The sequence below is a fragment of the Phasianus colchicus genome, chromosome Z, assembly GCF_987193195.1.
Source record: "Phasianus colchicus chromosome Z, bPhaCol1.hap1.1, whole genome shotgun sequence".
NCBI lineage: Eukaryota > Metazoa > Chordata > Aves > Galliformes > Phasianidae > Phasianus > Phasianus colchicus.
In genome coordinates this window covers 27,646,471-27,667,594 of record NC_143476.1, presented here as the reverse complement: position 1 = coordinate 27,667,594, position 21,124 = coordinate 27,646,471, and the positions used below count along the sequence as shown (strand labels likewise).

Genomic DNA, 21,124 nt, shown 5'->3' with positions numbered 1-21,124 from the left:
GGTCAGGGTTGGAAGGGACCTCAAGGATCATGAATCTCCAACCTCCCTGCCACAGGCAGGGCCACCAACCTCCTCGTTTAATGCTAGACCTGGCTGCCCAGGGCCTCACAGGGCTAAAAAAGATGGCTGACGTGCGACTCCCTGAGGGTGACAAAACGATTCAAAGCAAAATCACACTCACATCACTCAACAGCTCCTGGAAAGAAAGACAGCTTCCTGACAAGGGCCGGGCTCCTCAGTCACCGCAACCATAAAAACACCGGCAGCGTTCGAGCCTGGGCTCCACGTCCTCCTGCAGAGAGCCGAGAAACCACGTAACTGCCGCCCGATGTCTCGGAGAGCGCCGACAGAGCGGCTGTGGAGGGGACAGAGGGGCTGTAAAAGGGACAGAGCGGCTATAAGGCGACGGCGCCGCGCGCTTCGCCGCGCTCACCTCACAGCCCCGCATCCGCCGCCAGCGCGCACGCGCATTCCTCCTCCCGCAGCAGCCTGCGGGCCCGTCCCGGTGCATGCTGGGAGCTGTAGTTCTGCCCCCTCCGCGCCCGGAGCGACCGTCTGCGGGGCGATGCGGGGCGGCGTGCCGCTGGTGTTGCTGCGGGGGCTTCTCGTCGTGGCTGCCGCGCGCTGCGCAGCGCCGAGGCCGCCCAGGCATTCCTCCCTGCCCAACGTGGTCCTGGTGGCCTGCGACTCCTTCGTGAGTAGCCGCGGCTCCGCGCGGGGCGTTTCACGTTTACACCCAGCTTGTGGCCGAGTTCCAGGTGTGGTGGCGGCTGTGCACGGTGCTACCCGCGTCCGGTCCTTCGCCCAGGACAAGGCGGAACCGCCGTCCCCACAGCGCAGGGCTCGGCGCTCGCGGCGAGGAGCTGAGCCGCCATCAGGCCTCCCTGCAGCTCCTCTGCTCTGCACTCCTTGGTCGCACGGCTGCGCGATGCCTGCCATTCGTGCAACAGTTCTTCCTAACTGTTTGTAAAGCATGATATCCACCTTCAGAGCCCTTCTTTGTGCTGATTTCAAAGAGGAAGCAATAGCTCCATTTTTTTATTTCTTTTTTTTTTTTTTTTTAACTCTAGCTGTGTTTAGCTTATTGTTATCATTGCGAGAATATCAGCTCTCGTAATATTCTCATGATTTTTTTTTCTCCAAATGTTCAGCTTCTGCTAAAGTTACCATTAACCAACAAAATGCCCGATTTTTAAATGCTAAAGGCCATTTTATTGCTGCTTGCTTGCTGAAGCTGCCAACAGGTCTGAAGCAGGCCTCTGTACGTTGCCATCTTTATAGACTGATAGAATCATTAAGGTTGGAAAAGACCACTGAGCTCATCTAGTCCAACCATCAACCCACTGGCCACTAAATCGTATCACTTAATACCACATCTACACATTTCATGAAAACCTTCACCCCCTCCCCAGGCACCTGTTTCATTACCTCACCATTCATTCTGAGGATACATTTCTCCTAACATCCGCTCTGAACCTCCCATGGTGCAACTTCAGGCCTTTCCCTTTCATGCTGTCAATAGTCACCTGGCAGAAAAGGTTGACCCTCTTGCGAGGCCCCATCTGGAGTACTGTGTCTAGGTCTGGAGCCTCCAGTACAAGAAAGACAGAGTGTTGGAGAGGGTCCAGAGGAGGGCCACGAAGATGATCAGGGGACTGGAGCACCTCCCTTATGAGGACAGGCTGAGGGAGCTGGGCTTGTTCAGCCTGGAGAAAAGAAGGCTGCGGGGTGACCTCATTGCAGCCTTTTGGTACCTAAAGGGAGCCTACAAACAGGAGGGGAGTCAACTCTTTGAAAGGTAGATAACAGCAGGACAAGGGGAAATGGTTTTAAGTTGAGGGAAGGGAGATTTAGGTTGGACGTCAGGGGGAAATTCTTTACAGAGAGAGTAGTGAGGTACTGGAACAGGCTGCCCAGAGAGGTTGTGTCCCTAGAGATGTTCAAGGCCAGATCAGATGGGGCCCTGGGTAGCTTGTTTTAGTATTAAATAGGGGAGGTTGGTGGTCCTGCATGTGGCAGGGGTATTGGAGATTCATGATCCTTGAGATCCCTTCCAACCCTGGCCATTCTGGGATTCTGCAGTTCTGCTATAGCCTCCTTTAGGTAATTGTGGTGGTTATACAGTTGTCTTTTGCGTTGTTTCTTCCCTCCCTCGTCCGTCCCACCCCCCCCCCCCCGACAATTTATTTTACAGTCAGCTACATTTGAGTAACACAGCTTCAAGTTAATAAATTATCAATTACTGCAGGCAATGACTTGAGACAGTGGTGCTTATATGCTGTTATTCTATTTGACTGCAGGATGGACGTTTGACATTTTATCCTGGAAATCAGACTGTGGATTTGCCTTTCATAAATTTTATGAAAAGACATGGCTCTGTCTTTCTCAATGCCTATACCAACTCTCCAATTTGTTGTCCTTCTCGTGCAGGTAGGATCAGGAGAAACAACAGATAAATGCAAATGATTAATATTAATACTTGCCTATGCCAATTTAAATATACAGTAATTTCTAAGCCTTGAGATTAAGGAAGCTTTTCTGTCTTCTCAGTCAGACCAATTAATCTTTTTTTGGTAGTACCTCAAATTTATACAGTGTTTTGATGCTTGATCCATTTTTTTTCTGTTTCTTGTGTAGTTTACATTTATTCCTAAGGCCATTAAATACATGATATATCCTTTAGCATCTTTGTTACATACTTAAGTATTCTTTACTTGCTGCAATCAGTGTCTCATATGCAACTTCCCATATGCAGAATTTAGAAGTTGGGAAGTCAGAAGAAAGCTATATTCTAAAATCAAATGTTACATCTCAAAGTGTTTCTAGCCTTCTCAGTTGTTGCAAAGATACTTCAGAAATCATGTAAATTAAATGTCATCTACAGCACTGTTACAGCTGCAAATTGGAAGAAGCATCCTGTCCTGACTGCAGCAGGCACAGGCTGCCAAGTTTACTGTTGTATTCCATTTCTTAAGAACCTAGCTATTCCTTCTGTTTCTCAAGGTCAAGCTGTATCTGAGTTAAGATTACATAAGCATGTTCTCAATCCTGTTTTCTTATTTTTGACTGCTGATTGCTGAGAACAATATTCTTCTGTTAATTTATTTTTTAAGAAATGTTGTGAAGATAGCAGCTAGTGCTCACAGTGAGTAAGAGGCTGCGTCATGAATCTAATAGATCATCAGCCTTGTTTGGCACTTCAAATTGTCCTTCAGCATTATCAGGGACATTGGTTGGTCATCTCAACTGCAGTTCTGAACCAGAGGGCATCTTTTGTTCAACCAGTAGCTTGGAGACTGCAAAGAACTGAGGATGCATCTGCAGTCAGGGACTGTACTGGGAGGAAAGGGTGTGATCTGAGGTACTGCTGTGGGCAGTGGGTGGGGAGAGTGAGGGTATTGCTTTGATATGGTGTTATTGGGCTTTAGTATTAGTGAATTTTCCATTGCTTAGAAGAACTTCATTTTGCTTTAGGGTTGACTTTTGGCCCTAAGTTGGCATGGGGAAGAGCAAATGATTCTTGACAAGCCACAAAAAAACAGGACAACTAGCTAATAAAAACTTTTCTTATAGTTCCTTTCCAATCTTACCTTGGTCTCATTTCTTTTTGTCCCCTTTTTGGCTCTGTTTCAGTATCTGGCTTTGTTTCTACAGCTGATAGTGAAGTAGATTACACGAAGGGCATAAAACTGAAGGCATGTAGTGTTTATAAATATACTCTAATTCTCTTCACAAATGTACCTAATGTTAACACTAAGATCTAATTGAAATGAGGGGAGATAATGTTTTGGAGTACACACTCTTGTTTCATCAGGTTCTGCACTACTGTGACATTTTATTTCTACAATACACAAGAATATATAATGATGTACAAAAAAGCTTGATTTAGTGAATTCATAGTACATTGCAAGAAGGGACCTTGCTCTATCATTCTGGGGATTATTTTACTAGATGTTCATATTGATGAGGAAAATAAGATTGAGAAGAGTAACATTTTATACTCCCACTCAACTGGGTCACAGCTGGACATTTTTTTAACCACTGAAATAATAATATCCATTCTCAAGTATGCTCAACTTAGTTTTAGCTAGGAAATATCCTTACTTTTCACAAACCATGTCTCATTTTATTTTCCAGCAATGTGGAGTGGTCTTTTCACACACTTAACTGAATCATGGAATAACTTCAAAGGTCTAGATCCTGATTATGTAACATGGATGGATCTCATGCAGAAGCATGGCTACTACACACAGAAGTATGGGAAACTGGATTATACTTCTGGACATCATTCAGTGAGGTAATCAGATGGATGTTCCTTCTGTAACATAGACAGTTGTGAGTAATATGGCAAGCCTCTCTGACTGAGTACAATTTGTTGGTAAAGGAGTTATGATTCCTCTTCATTCTCATTGAAAGTACTGGAAAGCAGAATTTATCTCTGAAGTTTTAAAATAATTACCTGTTAAGCCCTTGCACTTTCATTTTATGTTCAGGGACTGAATTTTGCATTGCTCCCTTTTTCACTCCTCTACCAGGTTTTCTGAAGGTTCTTATTTCTGGCTTATCTTTTTCTCCTTTTATGCCTGAGGATCAGTCTTGCATGTGTAAAAAATCTTCTGTGATGTTCCAGAGAATTGGTCCAAGGGATTGGGGTTGATGCTTTTTGTTTGTTTGTTTGCTTGCTTTTTCTGTTTTTGTTTTTATCTTGTTCTTATTCTCATTCTGATTAGATACCAATCTGGCCTATATAATAGGTTTTTCTCTATATGTCAGCGTTAATGTTATTGTATGCAATTTGACACAACTCTTATCCCCACATCTGATTTTATTCTTTAACTCTTCATCAAATATGACTTCTCTAAGTAGTTTGATTAGGGCTTTCAGCTTGAAAGTGTGTGTGAAGCTAAACAAAGGCTTAACTAAAAAAATATAGTTACAGGTAATTCTAAGTAGTTGTTCTGGATGTCAAGGATGCAGTGGTAAAATTTCAGTGAGGATAAAAATGATTAGATGTTCTTTAAATATCAGCAATGAAATAATGAAAGTGCAAGATTGTATCATTCATGTTTTCCTTTGGAATTTCAGTGGTGATATTAAAATTTCCCTGAACAAAGTTAAGATGGGTAGAGATATTAAGTTGAATGTTTCCTTATAATCCTGTTTTTGGCAGTTGTTGTCATTCTTGAAAAGAAGCCAGAACATCTGTAGCTCAGATTTCTCAGTGTTTTATGGAGGAAAGAAAAAAAATATGTTCCACAAGTGTTGTGTTTTCCTCCCCTCCCCCACCTTCTTTTTTTCTCTCTACATTTTTCTCTTATTTTCCTCTTATTCCATTTTCATGATGGCATTTCTCATTTATATCAAAAGCAAAAGTACAAGATAAATTGCTGTTAGAGATTTTTGCTATAAGTGATAATGTTCCTAAAGCAGAATGTGGCTTTTGAAGGTGCCTATTCCAGCTAGGTCACTTCTCACAGAACTTTTTTAAATAAGAAAAGTCCAAGGCCATGCATACCAGATGATTTGTATGAATTGATGACAATCGGGGTCAGCAAGATAGAGAAGGTATTTCTAATTTTTTTTTTCCTGTTGAAATGGGAAGAACCATTCTGAAATTAATTTTTAATAAAAAAGAAAAAAGATTGAGGAGGAGAAGAGAGTGACTAAAGTTGTGAATATAAAGTAGGTATAAAATAGCTATAATGAAAAACAGTTTTCCTTTATCTCGAAATTAAAAGGAGATGGCAGCAACAAATGTAGAAGAAGTTAAGGAGAAACTTTTCATGTGGAGGAAAGTGAGAAAAACACTTTCCTCTGAGTGCATATATCTTGTGTCTGTATTCTCAGTAACCGTGTGGAAGCCTGGACTAGAGATGTTGAATTCCTGCTCCGGCAAGAAGGAAGACCCAAGGTAAATCTTACTGGTGACAGGAGGCATGTGAGAGTGATGGAAACTGATTGGCAGGTTACTGACAAAGCAGTGACTTGGATAAAGAAAGAAGCTGTTAACCTCACCCAACCGTTTGCTCTTTACTTGGGGCTAAATTTGCCACATCCATATCCATCACCTTACGCAGGAGAAAATTTTGGATCCTCTACATTTTTAACGTCTCCATATTGGCTTGAAAAGGTATGTGCAGGTGAAAGTTAAATCTAAATTTGTGCGTAACTTGATTGTGAAATGTGTTTTATTCCTTGTAATTTTTCAGGTCAGATCCAGTTCTGATATTTCAGTACACAGTAAGTAGTACTTGGATAACATGTTGGACTTTTGATGAAGTAAAATAATTTTGTTTTCCTGTAATGAAAAGGTTTGTTATCACTGAATCAGTAAATTTGGACTTCAATAGCTAGAAACACATTTAAATTATATAGCCGGTCTGTCAGTAATATTGTGAGAGATTTTTCTGAAAAAGAAGTCTCTATTCTGTTAACTGTCCATGTGTGCAGAACTAGCGGAATATACAAATCTAGCATTGTATGTAACGTATCAGCTTTTGCTTTTAGCTTCAGTGCTTCTTTATAACTAAATGGCTCAATATCTGTAGAAATAAATAAAATGGCGAATTTTTGTAGCGAATATTTATAGCTCTTTTATAACTAGTTGACTCAATACCTGTGAAAATATGGAGGAAGTAGCAGCACTATTTAACAGATAAGCTACTGATGTCTCAAAGACTACAGACTGAGAACAGACAAATTATGCTAAAAAGTTTTAAATTAACCCTTTCTTTTTTCCTTTAAATTGTTTAATTTAGTTTGTAATGTTGCTTTCCCCTTTATTTTTAGGTAAAATATGAAGCTATTAAAATTCCCACATGGTCTTCACTTTCAGAGATGCATCCAGTAGACTATTATTCATCATACACCAAAAATTGTACAGGAGAGTTTACAAAGCAAGAAGTGAGAAGCATTAGAGCATTTTATTATGCTATGTGTGCAGAAACAGATGCTATGCTTGGTAGGTAAAGCTTTCTAACGTAGTGGCTTTTCTTGTTCTGATTTATTTTTAATTTATTTAAAAAAAAATGCTGATAGAGCCAGTCTTTTGGAATAATAAAATAAAACCATACAATTCAGATCTAGGTATAAATTTCATAGATATTGCTTAATCAATCTATTCAGTAAATAACTGGATAGATTTTAAGGGTACTGCCAGGTGAATTCATTCTGAAAAGTGCTAACAAGGCCCATGAATGAAACAGTAGAAGCTGCACAGGTACAGCAAAGCTTTGTTGGATGCATGTGCAAGAGCAAATAAATATTCTTTTGTGAAGTGATGACTGAAAAAATAGAAATACAGAAATAAACAGCTTTGAGATTGTAAGTGCTTTGCCTAGAGATTAATTTTAAGTTTCTGAATTCAATGACAACTACTAATAATGAATTAAGCAATAAAGTTACCTTTGAAACCTTCCTTAGTATCATTGAAAATGAAGAAGATGAAAGCATGAATTAAGCAGGCAGAGTTCTTCCTACTTTATGGTAAGATCAACATGAACAACAATTACAATGCAACATCATCATAATTTAGGGCATTTTATTTCTTAATTTGAATAGTGACAATGAAAGAACAAGAATTTTCTTGCCCTCTAATGTGAAATTTATGAAAAAGCAAGCAAATCTTCTCTTTTTTTTTTTTTTTTTTTTTTTGTTTGTTTGTAATTTTACAATGATTAAGTAACTTAAAAGACATGGAATTACTGTTTCAATTTAATGAAAGGAAGGAGATTAACAGGAACTTAAGGCAACAAAGGTGTTGCCCAGCTCAGTAAGTAACTGAGCTGTACTGTAACTTTGTAATTTAAGTTTTTAACTAGTCTGTTCAAACAAGAATCACCTTAATATTTGAATGTTAATGATGTGCAGATGCTTTGCTTAATTACTGATTTCATTGGTCTTGTCCATGTCTCCCTTGCACAGATGTCTGTGCAAGAGGTTCTTGTGGGGATATGGGCACACGTATTGGAGAGACACATACTGATAAGGTGCTGTGAGCAGTCCTTCATCCTAAATGTCACGTCAGGGCTTCTGCTGCCCTATTTTAGTTCTGCAAAGCCAAATATTAGTTGTAATAGCAAAAATGCATCTCATCCTATAGTGCATCTTTGCTCTTTGATATTGTTGTTGTTCTGTGCTCTCCAGGTTGCACTGAGAGCCAGAATCCTGCAACTTGCATACTGCTGTGTATTGTTCTGGGCTGGTTGCTTTGCATTCTGCCTCCTGTGGCAGAGATAGGATTTCCCAAGTGTTTGAATAAGATTATTTGGAATTTGCACACCACTTGTAGGTTAGGAAGTTCAAAGAGTATTTGACCTATCTTTTTGAAGCCTTTTTCTTGTTGCAGGTGAAGTTATTTCAGCTCTGAAAGATACTGATCTTCTTGAAAAAACGGTCATTATGTTCACTTCAGATCATGGGGAACTTGCTATGGAACACCGTCAGTTCTATAAAATGAGCATGTATGAAGGAAGTTCCCATGTTCCTCTTCTAGTTATGGGCCCAGGCATAAAACAACAGCAGCAAGTACCAGATGTGGTCTCTCTGGTGGATATATATCCTACTATGCTTGGTGAGTTAAGTCATTTAAAATGATTCTTTTTTTTAAGTAACTAATTATTGCTATGTATTTGCATTATAGTCAGAATGATGTCTCCACTTAGTGAATCAATGTAGTAACAGAACAGGAGGTGATGAATCATAGAGGGAGCATATGCATGGACTTAATGTAAAATGCAAGAAGAGTGTATAAAAATTAAATAAAGGAATTGATGATTTTCCTTTTGCTGTTACTGGTTCTCACAAAAAATGATTTAATCAGGGATTATCTGTTTAAAAAATGTTAGGAGATACAAAGTAATCAGACACAGTTTAGATATAAATAATCCTTCCTAGCCTTCATACTGAACAGTTAGTTTACTATAGAAATTAGAATGTAAATGCATTCAGAAAGGGGATTATACCCAAAAGAATAGCAGTTCATTATGTTGTCAAAGGAGTTCCCTTTACAAAGTGTCAAGTGGGAGAAAGTTAGCATAGACGTTTGTACAGAAAATGCACAATTAAGGGCAAGTATGGTAAGGTATGATAATGCATATCCACGCTTATCTTCCTGAGTATGGAAATATTCTTTATGGGGCAGATAAACTGTTGAAAAGGATTCTCTTTAAGTTACTTTTAGGAGTGAATTTTTGAACTGTTACCTGTTTTATCACGGGTATCAGATAAGATGTGATTCTTTTTGGAACTGAATGTTAGTTGCCGTTTCAGGATTACATAGGATGTTTTAGGTCACTAATTGGATTTTTATTTTTTTTTCCCAAAGCATTCAGCTGAGCTCTTTATTTAAAAAGCATCAGATGCAGGCTGCAATTGCCTGAGAGAATGTGGAGCAAAAGATATCATTACACTTTGTAGAGCAAACGAAGGCAATGACAGAGCCTTTATTTGAGAAACAGTTGCTATAGGAAAAGATATTCGAGAGGAATTAACTTACCCCTCCCGGTAGCAGTTTGGAGAAAAGGACGAGCTGAGAAATGTGACCTCCCCCGTTCGTACCGTCGCGCTGCAGCAGAGAAAGGCGGGGGGAAAGGGGACCCGCGCAGACTCACATGGCACGGGAAGTATCGCGGAGACAGAAGGGGTGGCTTTAAACTCCTCCCCTGCCCGCTCCAGGCACTCCCGTACTCACTTAGCTCATCCATTGGTTCAGGCTGTGAGCTTGGAATTCCACTACATACTTATTATACTTATTATACTGTACTTCTAGCAGTAAAAGCCAGAGAAAATCCTTTTCTACATTATCTTACGTAGACTTTTTATAAACAGAACAAAATATATTTATCTGCTTATCTCTTCTCAAAACTTTGGAAGCAGTTATCTAGGTGAAAATAGCGTATAACCTGAGTAGTTTTCTTTTTTCTCTACCAAATTCTGGAACTGAATCTGTATAAAGAAGTCTATGCCAGATACCCTCAGACAGAAGTTGCAGTGCCACTCTTGAAGAATTCACTTCTTTTTTTGTGCTTTTTCCACAAATAATGTAATTAGCCAGGTGGTTTATCATCCTTTTTTCCTGCTCTTTGTCTGTTATTTTCCTGTAGTTTCCTGTGTTTATTAGTTCTTTCCTTCTGTTCTGGCAGTTTCTTCTTCCTGTAATATGAATATCAAAAAAGCTGGATAAATCAAGATGAACATCAAAGTATGAAGTATCATCTCTACCTTCTCTTTCTCTTCAAGCTGCATACTGCTGCAGACTAGTGAGAAATCAGATTTCAAGTCTTTTTCTTCGTAATTTTCATCCCTATGTTTTGCATTGTCTCGAGGCGGTAGTCACCCAGAAGATTTACTTGGAAATGAGGTGCGCCCTATATTATGTGTGGTACATAGGGTTCATTCCATCAGATTCTGTGTGATTCAGGTAATTAACCCAAAAGTGCATCAACTCCTGTCTTTTCTTACAGGATGTAGCCTAAGCTTTCCACCAAACAGCACTGACTTTATTGGTTTAAGTAGAAGTACTTTTGGATGTCCTGTTAAGCTGGAGGTACTGAAAATGCCAGCTGGAACATTTCTTGCACTTGGAAAATGCAGAACAGCTCTTTCTGCTGCTTGGTCAGACACAGCCAGTTTTATTCTTCTGGCAGAACTAGAAATTACTGACAGGTGTCTGTGCTGTAGGAACAAAAGATAAGAAAGAAAATAGATGGTGGTGAAAGAAAATTTCACTTGTGGGCAGTGCATATTGCTGAGTATCACTGTAAGAATATTAGACACAACTCAGCATGGAATGGAATCCTCTGTGAAATGAAATATATTTTGAATTTTGAATGCTGTGTTCAGTAGGGTAATTAAAAATAACATTGTGGCCATACTCCTTTTTTAGGAAATTCTGAGGTAACATGGATGAGATTCTCAGCTGTACTTTCCAGAATGTCTCTAAGAGATGTTTATGACTTCTTAACACTGCCTACATCTTTGGAAGTTAGAGATACTTCTGATGTAATTTTATACCAAGGGGCCTATCCAAGCTAGAGGATCTTCCAGTAGGCTATAGAGCATCTGTAGTAGGCTATAAAGCCATCTTGTGTATTTTCAATATGTGCACTGTATCAGAACTACCTCTGATACCATCCTTATCTCCGGCCCTATCAAGTGCCCCTGTTCCTGAGTTTCCCCACCAGTTACATATATGTGATAACTATAATGACCACCTTTTGCACAGTATTTTTCTAGTCATAGATGAAGAATGCTGGTTAGGAGCTATGCACCAGTAAGTGTTAGACCAGGCAGACTGAGGGGTATGGATCTTGTAGTGTTCATTCATGCTACGTCAGTCTGAGGTGGTCAGAAAATGTGGGAAGGGCTTAAAAAATAAAAAAGCAGAACCTGTCACTGAAGGCTATAGATAACAGTTTTAACAAATGTTTTTAATATTGACCTAGATGGTGAGCAAATGAAGTCAGAAAGTTTCTTAAAGATATGTTGTTATTTGCATTTGTTGGGGTTTCTGTGTTCTAGCAATATCTAGTTTATTGCAGTGTATTTTCAGAGACATGTAGCATTATATACGTCTTGTTCATTGTGGTACCTTAAGTGGAACTTTGAATGTGTGTATCTTTGCTTAGATCTAGCAAGAATTCCTGTCCTGCAGAACCTCAGTGGATATTCTCTTTTACCCCTGCTGCTTGAAAAGGCGGAGGATGAAGTGCCACTCAGAGAAGCTCGGCCCTCGTGGGTACTGAGTGAGTTCCATGGCTGCAATGTGAATGCTTCCACATACATGCTTCGAATTGATCAATGGAAGTATATCACGTACTTGGATGGCGTTTCAGTGCCTCCACAACTGTTTGGTATGTTATAATTCTTGTGTCCTAACTGATCAGTTAATTTATTTAAATGCAAGTTGACCTTAACTGCCTTTATTGTTTGTTCCAGACCTTTCTGCTGATCCAGATGAGCTGACAAATGTTGCCATAAAATTCCCAGAAACTGTACAATCCTTGGACAAAATACTTCGCTCAGTAGTGAACTATCCAAGGGTTTCTTCATCTGTTCAGAACTATAACAAAAGGCAGTTTATCAACTGGAAACAAAGTTTGGGCCAGAATTACTCAAACGTTATTGCCAACCTTAGATGGCATCAAGACTGGTTAAAGGAACCAAAAAAATATGAGAATGCAATTGATAGGTGGCTCAATAGCCAAAGGGAACAAATGAACTAAATATATTAATAAAACAAAAATGTCACAGATATATGACTGAGGAGATGGAAACATTCTGCATTTGTAATTTTCCGTTGTATTTCAATTGTTAGACTTATTATCTTATGTAAGCTATTTTAAGCAAAGATTCCTGAAGAATTACTGCATTGTGCTAGTTTATATAACCAAGTGTAACAAATCTAGATTTTATATGATAAAATTCTGTAGCATGTACGAATAAATAGAAAGAATGTTATGTAAGTTTTAATTACATCTATGGTACATGTAGCTACTTGCCAAAATGCAGAGTATTAAGTGTTAGAACTTAACAGGAATTTGCATTTTTAATGACATGTTAAAGCAAGAATTATGTTTTATGGTGGGATACCTGTTACACTGGAGTATGCCAGAGCCAACTTTCCACCAAGGCAGACTGCCCATAACAAATACTTCCACTTTGGAGATGATGCAGGGGTTAGAATTTCATCAGAAAGATAGCATCTAGTGGTCTGAACATTAATGCACTTTATTCAATATTTCATCATTCCATTTTCATTCATTGAGTCTTCATACTTGAAGATAGGCCTTCTTTGGCTTTTGGATCTGGACTTATCATGCATCATTCTCCAAAATAATTGCATAATACTACTCAGGCGCTTGTAGTAGTATTATGAATCGCTCTGGTGACTCAAAGGCTATGCATTAAGTATGTGTGCAATAAAGAGAAAATGGTCTTTGTTCACTGTTGGAAATTAGAGGGGGAAAAAAAACAACAACCCAACAATGACAGAAATAAATCTCTCAGACGAAACTTGTGATTGGAGCAGTTTTCTGAAAAGTAATAATGAGATTTTGCACAGCATTAAGTTGAAAACTGATTGAGTGGATCTCCATTGTGCAGTTAAATTCTAAGATTGGTAAATGTTCTAATATGCAAAGCTTGAACATAAAATATACACAGAGAAGATGCAGTTGAAGCTTGTGAAAGAAAAAAAACAGAACTACTATTTCTCATTTGCCCAGGAATGTGACTGAATAAATAAATGAATAAACACCAAAGCAGTTTTGGAAGAAGGTAAGATTTAACTGGTAAGTTGACTTTTCCTAAGTGAAAAATGCTTGTAGCAGCACGTACACTTGCTTATTTTTGGACACTGTTGGTGCTGTTACAGTAGAAATTCAGCATGACATTATAACTCATGCCTGAATGCTGCTTTGAATTTTAATGAAGTGCTCAGCAATAATGGTAAGCTGGAAAAATACAAACATGAAAAATACATGTGTCTTCCGATAGCTAAGCACCCTACCTGCACTTTGTAAACAACTTACCACGCTATAATTACCTGCATATATTCATGAATATATTACCTTTTTAATTGTTATTGTTCATAGAACATTAAGGATAATCTTATACTACTTACTGGTTTGGCATGCCATTGTCCTTTTTGCTAAGATGAGTTCAGGTCATGATGAAATCATTTCAACAAAAAATACAACAATGTAATATGAGTTGGCTGCATAAATAAAAGGGGGGAGAAGTCCATATGAAGGGGAAGTTTCAACAGGGAAAGTAATAAATTAATATATTTACAGAATTTTGGGCAGGCCAGAACTGTAGAGAATACAGCAAAATAAAATTTTGGTGGACTGGCTTTGTGTGTGTGTGAGTGGTTTTTTAAATGTTTAAATATATCACTGTGGAAAATTGTGTTCTGTCAATTCTGTGAACATGGTGCTGTGTTGGTTCTAGGTAGTGGGCTCTGGGTGTGACTGCTTGAGCAGGAGTTGGACCAGATGAACCAGAGGTGCTTCTGACCTCAGTCTGGAATTCTGTGACACACTACTACTTATTTTTGCACCTGCCTTTTTAAAATGCTTATAACTGAAAACATTAATTTATTTATTAAAAGCAAAACTTAATTTCCACAAGGTTTTTGCCAGAAAGAAGGAAAAACAAAACAAAACCCTTAAGACTTCATTGCCTCAATTTACCTTAAACAATTTACTTATGTTGGTAACTGAACTAATTTAAGTACAAACCTGAAATATTTAGCAACATTGTCATATTCAGCTAAGCCACCTTAGTTATACTAGTATATCTGCATTGTTAACACAAGTTGGCAACATAGCAGCTTGGCTCTTAGTCTAGGAAAAAAATCTTTGTCAATCCCTCCAAACACAAAGAGGATAAATACATGGCAGATAACAGAGATGATATGATTTATGTAATATCAGTAACAGATAATATAAATAATAACATACAGCATTAGTAATAAAAAGTAATGCAGGTATGAGAAATAACAAATTGAGATGAACTGGGGAATGAAAAGGAGAAAAGAAAGGCTGGAATACTGACATGGTCAAGCACATTTTTAGACAAAGTCAAGACAACAGAGCATTCCAAAATGTACCCAGTTGGCCTGATTATGTTCTTCATAGTTACTGTCTTCAAGAACTTAATAATAACAAAACCAATCAGAATGAAAAGCCAGGACAAAATGGGTGATGTACAAATGTCCTGGACAATAAAAAAAGTGAATTAATTTTTCTAACTGCAGGTTCTTAGAGGTGAGAATCTACCTATGTCAGGATGTCTCACCTGATCAGCAAGGAAAAAAAAGTCAATGAATAAATCCAGGATTTGCACTGAAGTAGGAATCTACATTTTTTTATTTACTTAAAAAAAATAAATAAATAAAAGTATGGAAATAGAGTCTATATAAAATTACTGTAAGTTAGAATCACAGAATGTTTATGTTGGAAGGAAGCATAATGCCCACCCAGCCCCAAACCTGTGCTGTGGACTACCCCCCACCAGCTCAGGCTGGGCCCCATCCAACCTGGCCTTGAGCACCTCCAGGGCTTCTTTGGGCAGCTTTTGGTTTAAAAGCATTCACCTTTGTCCTCTCACTAGATGTGCAACTGACTAAAAGCAATCTTGGCTGTCGATACCAACATTTTTAAAGTGAAAAGGCTGATTATACAAGGCTTGCAAGAATTTGACATAGCACTGTTTTGCATTTTTATAAGCATTTTGAATGCGAAAGTAGATTGGCCATAGTAAGTGTCATCTTGCCCTAGATGATGAGATGTTGACCAAAAATAACATTGATGCTCTTTACAGCCTTCCTTTTCTGCCTGCTGGGTGGTGACTTAGGCTTCATCTTTCTTTTTGGTGAGTAAAGTTAAATCCCAATTATATAGCACATTAAAAGCTTTGCCAACCTTTACAAATCTTTACCACCTACACAGATTACGAGTTGACATGAGTTACTCTAATGGTGTTCTGTAAAAATGCCACACAAAGGCCCTGTTTTCAGAACAACATATTTTTCTGGGAAAAGCCACATTAAGCCTAACCGCAGGAAATTCAGTTTTAGATGCTGTAGCTACCTGTCAGAATCTAGTGCCTTAACTCTGGCACAACACATGCATCTACCATTTTTGATCCAAGACAGGATACTCATAGAAAAGAGTGAAACATAGGAAAAAAATTTGTTCAAGATCTTTGGACAGGCATGTGTGAGTCAGAGACAAAGCATCCAAATAATGAGCTTCAAATCCTGTGTCATTTCTTCCTGAATATAGCAAACTTGCTAGAGATTGCATGGGGAGCAAGATGATATTTTTGCTCCAGAGAACGAGAACTGATTTGTGACCTAGAAGGGCCACAAGGAAAAGTCCTGCTGAAGATCCAGCAAGTCTTGCCCTGACCTAACCTACTTCCTTTCCCCATCTTGGTCATGTTACTGACACCTTAAACACGTGCACATTTCAGCAGACCAAGAACTAAAAAAGTCCTGTTTGGCAGGCAGTGACACACCAGTAGAGGGGTGTCTGGGATTTCTTTCTGATTATGGGACTAATGGCTGAAGGGAAATGAAAAGCAAGTATAAACAGGGATGGGAAAAAGAGATAAAAATCAAAAAGCCTTTGGTGAGCCTACAATGTGCAGTGACCTGAGCTGTTCTGTACCCCCAGTTCTGCTCCCTGAAGGCACCCTGAAGGCAGCTCCTATCTCAGAAGGTGAACGCAGAGCCTCTTCTGGGAAAGATACGATATATGGAGAGTAACCATTTTTTTAGACGGAGATTTTTCTCGCACAGCCAGAGACAAGGATCTCAGAGATGCCACTAACAGAAGCAGCACAACACTCCCAAAGTCCCAGCGCCGGGCTGCATGCCTGCTGGGAGCTATAGGCAGCCCACCGGTCTGCCCAGCATAAGGGCTGGTGAGAAGCAGAGCTGCCCCAGCAGGCTGAGCACAGCAGCCAGTACGTGACTTCAGGCAGGGCTTCATGTGGTTTGTCCCACAGGAAGAGTGCTGCTTACAAGGAGAAACGCAGCAAGAGGAACTCTGCACTCTGATCTCCTGTTATCAGGGCAGAGCAGCTCAGCCCTACTCCTTATCAGCCATGTCAGAGCTCGCTTCGGCCATGCTGAGCCTCTGTACAGCCTGTCCCTGTGTGCTACGGGGGCCAGACCCACAGCTGACAGCTTTTTGTGAGGAAGTGCTTTGATAAATGCTGTCACACGTGTGAACAAAGCAGCACTAGTTGTCATAGGAGCACTGAAGGGAGCCAATGTTGGACCTCATTATTCTGAGCGTTCATTTCTTCACCTGCTTTCTCATCTCTGTTTTGATCTGGTGGGGATCTAAGGTACTGTGTGACTTGCTGTGTGGCGGATAAGTGGCACTGCTCTTTGTAGCTCTTAACCCTCTTTGCAACTGGATTCCATGCGTATGTGGTTCCTCTTTGTTCTCAACATGCACAAAGACTTTTTTTAGCCTGATCTTCTGAGGAAGTGAGGGTATCAGGGTTGCACTGGGACTTTGACGTGACTGGAACACAGCAGCTAATTGTAAGCGAAATTAGTAGGAGGACAGGCTTCATGATGAAAGGGGGAGGCATGCATATGTCCTCTGCTAAGAGAGGCTTTCTGATGTTTGAAATACGTAAAGGGATGAAGGCAAAGGCAGAACGCAGCTGCTAAAAAGCCCAGGTTTAGTACATCTTCCCAAACAAAGATTTCTTTCCTTTATTAAACAATATTTTTCCTTTATTATCAGCTTCTATAGGCTTGTATTTCTATCCACAGTACTGTGTTAAGTCCCCCAACATCATTTATCCTCTGCATTGCTAAATAGTTTAGTGCTTCATATTTAGTATCACTGGATTTATGAATTTATTAAAATGCAGATTGAATAGGCTCGACTTGGAATTAATTTTGTCTCAGCCTCAGGTATCAGGTTTGCAGCAGTTGGTATTTCCAGTTCCACTTCTGTTAGTGAACATTATCACCAGACTCCTGGGCTTTGCTTTATGTGCATACTGATAATATTGAACTAATATTGTACTAAAACTTCTGTCCTGTTCACCATATATGCTAAGTGAGCTGTGCTTTTCCTTGGAACTGGGGCACACATTTTCCATGTAGAAATCCAAACAAGAACTGTTTTATGAGGTTGTTTTTTTGTGTTTGCTTGTTGTTGTGGTTTTTTTTTGTCTGTGTGTCTGTGTCTGTTTTAAGGACATGGTTTTACACAGCCCAAGCAAAGGAACAGTTGAAACGGAGCCAGATGATCTTGTATTAGTTGGAAAAGAAGATGACATAAAAAAGTCCCAAAGAATAACAGCCAAAGTCAATGGCAGAGAAGTTGTTGTTTTCTACCATGAAGGGAGATTTTATGCTCTGGACTCTCGCTGTTACCGTAAGATATTTGCATACACAGCATCAGTGTTGTATCAATTAAACATATAGTTTGCTGCATAAATTAATATCATATTCTGCTATGTTTCAGATGAAGGTGGCCCTTTACATCTTGGAGAAATAGAGGTATGTAAGCAAAATAAAAATAATTTATGTGCATAGAGACTTTTGGAATCTCCGATGCATTTTCTTTGAATAATTTTGTCAAAACAGAACATAAGAAATGGGTGTGTAAGTAAAAATAATGCATCCTGTCATGCTTTTTTTCATGTTTATTTGTCTCAGGAGACTGAGATGTTGAGATGAGGAGTGAAAATTTGATTCTCATTGTTGTGTGGATACATTCCATAACGATAGAATATTATGATTAGTTACTGTATGTAAAAAGTGTAATTAAAACTTGGTGTTATTCACAGTTGAGGAGTAGGCTCCAGCACCAAATGAATCACTGGTTCAGTTGTTTGCTGCTGGAATAAGGTGTTCTTAGGAGTAAAAATTTGTATTCTATCGGAATAGAAAGCTTTCAGCTGAATCACCAGATATGGTTAAGATGGGAATTTCCACACGGAGAAGAATTAGAAGCTGATGCTTTTTCTTTTCTTCTTGATCTTTGAAGGACATTGATGGTCAGGCATGTATTATCTGTCCTTGGCATAAGTATACAATCACACTGGAAACAGGAGAAGGATTATATCAAGGAATAAACCCTTTGGAGCCATCACCAACACCACGGTGGCAGTCAAAAGGAGTAAAACAAAGGATTCATAAAGTTACAGTAAAGAATAAGAATGTTTATGTGAGTCCTCCAGATATGTCTGTAAATTTTGACTCTGATTACTTTGCTGAGAAATACAAAAATGGTGGTGAATTAGCTATGAAAAAATAAAGCAACTCAAAAGCAGCAGAGCAAGTTTTGGATAGAAAACAGAATCCTGCTGAATGTCTCTCTACAGAATCACTGCTGTGAAATGAAAATATAACACAACTGTCAAGATTGTTTCCAGATTAAATTCTAATGTTAATATTGAGTTAATGAACTCAGTGTGTAGAAATCAGTAAGATAGGAAGATCTGAGTATCTGGGGATATGACTGAGCCTGTGCCAATGTTTTTTTTTTTTGTTTTTACTTTGAATTTCAAAGAGACTTATTTGTAGCAGAACTCTTATAGTATTTAATATTTTTTAAAATCCTCTTTTGCTAGAATTATTTTAAGTTTCAGGGGGGAATGTGATATATTACTACATATTAAACATTTATTAGTTCAAGATAAATAGTCTAGTATAAAGGTTATGTTCATATATGCAACAGTTTGTACTTAGAATGCCTTCTGTTTAACTGATGTAGAATTTTATAACTTTGTAGATATGTGAGAAAATTCTGCTTTTTTTTTTTTTTTTTTTTGTAAATCTGAAAGATTAGATTTTCACAAGAAGTGCAAAATTTGAGCAAATTTTGATATTCATTTTTATGCCTATTTCTGTGTTGCTACAAAAGTTTTATGAAATCATTTATTTCTCTTTTCTTTATTGAACTATTCTTGCAGTTCATCAAATAATTAGACATATATTTGTCATGTGTAAATTGTTCTTCCTGATTCTGTTGCTGGATAAGAAAGAAACTGTTCAGTAAAAGAAGTGATACATAAGATCATGGTTCTTGTTTGTTTTTATGTTTTTAAATACATTGTTATATATTCACTTCAAAAAGTAAGCTTCAATTTAGAGTCAAAAGTTAGGTTTCCATATTTGAATTCCCTGCATAGCATCAGATCTGCACTGATAACTCTGCTCCCAGAACAGGGAAGCTTTCCCTCTGTGTTGTGTTGCGTGAAGGGCAGTCTGTGCTCTGCGACAGTGAAATTTTCCTGCACACAGCTTTTAGAGCTGAAAATACTGCATGAAAGTTAACATCATCCTGAGACTCCTGAGTTGTCCCGTAATGTTCATCTGGAAATGTGACTGCAGCCTGGCTGCAATCCTTCAGGGTGAATTTTTTTGGTGATTTGTTGGCTCTTTGTGTAAGTTGTGTCTTATGTGGGAACAGTATGAAGTTTTTTGGCCTTTATCTGTAAGTTTCTCTCATACTTGCGGTGGGTTATCTTGGATTTAGTGTAAAGGAATGATAAGTAGGCCTGTGCCAATATACTCGTAAGTAGAAAGGTGTAGAGAACTGTCAGGGGAAGACATCTGTGTCTGACTGACAACAGTGAAAAAAAAGCAGTGCATACTCCCAATCTATGTCACAGTGTGATGTATTCATCCTATTTAAATTTAGGATCTGCTTCTGATCACATCTCCTTACATCGTTTTCATGGTCAACAGGGTAGTAACTTCAAGGTGCTGTTGATCTGACCTGTCTCAGTTTTGTGTTTTACAACAACATCAGAACCGCGATGTGTTCCTCCTCCTCTGAATAACCATTCAATCAGGCAGTGCCAAATAGATTCAATGTAAATATTTTCCTTCTGTTAGATGAATCACATTTGATCAACTGCTAGACACTGTTGCTATTTACTGATCTGTTCCTTGGCTGGCTTTTCTTTTTTTTGTTGTTCTGTTGTTGCATTTCTGTCTTTAGTTTTTAGTTTTAATTTGTTGTTTTCTTGTGTATGTATGTGTGTTTTATTTTCTCTTTTTAATAGTAATACATAAACTTCCCTTCTTACTCTCCTTGAAGGTTAACAGCAGGTGGTATGAAGGTGAGGTGGGTGGTTAAGTGATACAGCTGCTGCTCCAAAGAGCCTGGAGCATGCATCACTGCACACATGCATGGCCACGTGAAGGCAGACAGAATCTTGCTTCCCTTTCCTCCATTCTCAGCTAACTTTGCCTGTGATTAAACCTGAGCATTAGTATCCTGTGCTATTGAAAGACATGCATCCTGTAAAATAAGTCCACACTGACTAATAATTGCTTAGATTTTTTTTTTTTTTTTTTTTTTTTCCAGTAGAAAGAAATCATGGAGATATTTGTGATAACACTAGTTAGGGTATTAACAAGGTCTTGGAATTGTGTATACTTACTTTGAACTTATGTGTTTAGATGCAAGAGAAGGTAGCTCACAGTCTTACCTGAGCATTGTTTAGAACTGCAAACTGCACTGATTTGTCATCATTAATCTGCCTAGCAAAGAACAGAGAATTATACTTTGTACTATGGTTTGAAAATTTTCATGATGACTATACAATACATTCCAGCTCTGTAAGCTAT

The 21,124-nt window shown here is 38.7% G+C and overlaps 3 protein-coding genes across 6 annotated transcripts in view; 2 read left to right on the top strand and 1 right to left on the bottom strand.

Moving 5' to 3' along the window:
• The window catches only part of SKIC3 (SKI3 subunit of superkiller complex), a 55,632-nt gene extending 46,052 nt beyond the window's left edge, over window positions 1-9,580 (bottom strand). For 2 of the 4 annotated variants that reach the window (XM_090130710.1, XM_031605291.2), the window contains exons 1-2: window positions 434-570; window positions 182-292 (exon numbers count right to left, since the gene is read on the bottom strand). The gene's annotated coding sequence lies outside the window, so the exon portion shown is untranslated. Of the gene's footprint in view, window positions 1-181; window positions 571-9,496 lie in introns of those variants that run through there. The other 2 variants (XM_090130711.1, XM_031605290.2) reach the window with 2 other exon arrangements.
• Window positions 503-12,979, top strand: ARSK (arylsulfatase family member K). The gene is made up of 8 exons (XM_031605292.2): window positions 503-694; window positions 2,301-2,430; window positions 4,138-4,297; window positions 5,848-6,130; window positions 6,790-6,961; window positions 8,348-8,572; window positions 11,628-11,852; window positions 11,938-12,979. The coding sequence occupies exons 1-8, from the start codon at window positions 566-568 to the stop codon at window positions 12,222-12,224; spliced, it is 1,611 nt and encodes a 536-aa protein (XP_031461152.2). The 5' UTR covers window positions 503-565; the 3' UTR covers window positions 12,225-12,979.
• A 3,642-nt stretch (window positions 12,980-16,621) lies between these two features.
• On the top strand, window positions 16,622-19,280 carry RFESD (Rieske Fe-S domain containing). The gene is made up of 4 exons (XM_031605277.2): window positions 16,622-16,863; window positions 17,735-17,915; window positions 18,006-18,040; window positions 18,531-19,280. The coding sequence occupies exons 1-4, from the start codon at window positions 16,786-16,788 to the stop codon at window positions 18,798-18,800; spliced, it is 564 nt and encodes a 187-aa protein (XP_031461137.2). The 5' UTR covers window positions 16,622-16,785; the 3' UTR covers window positions 18,801-19,280.
• The last annotated feature ends 1,844 nt before the right edge of the window (window positions 19,281-21,124 follow it).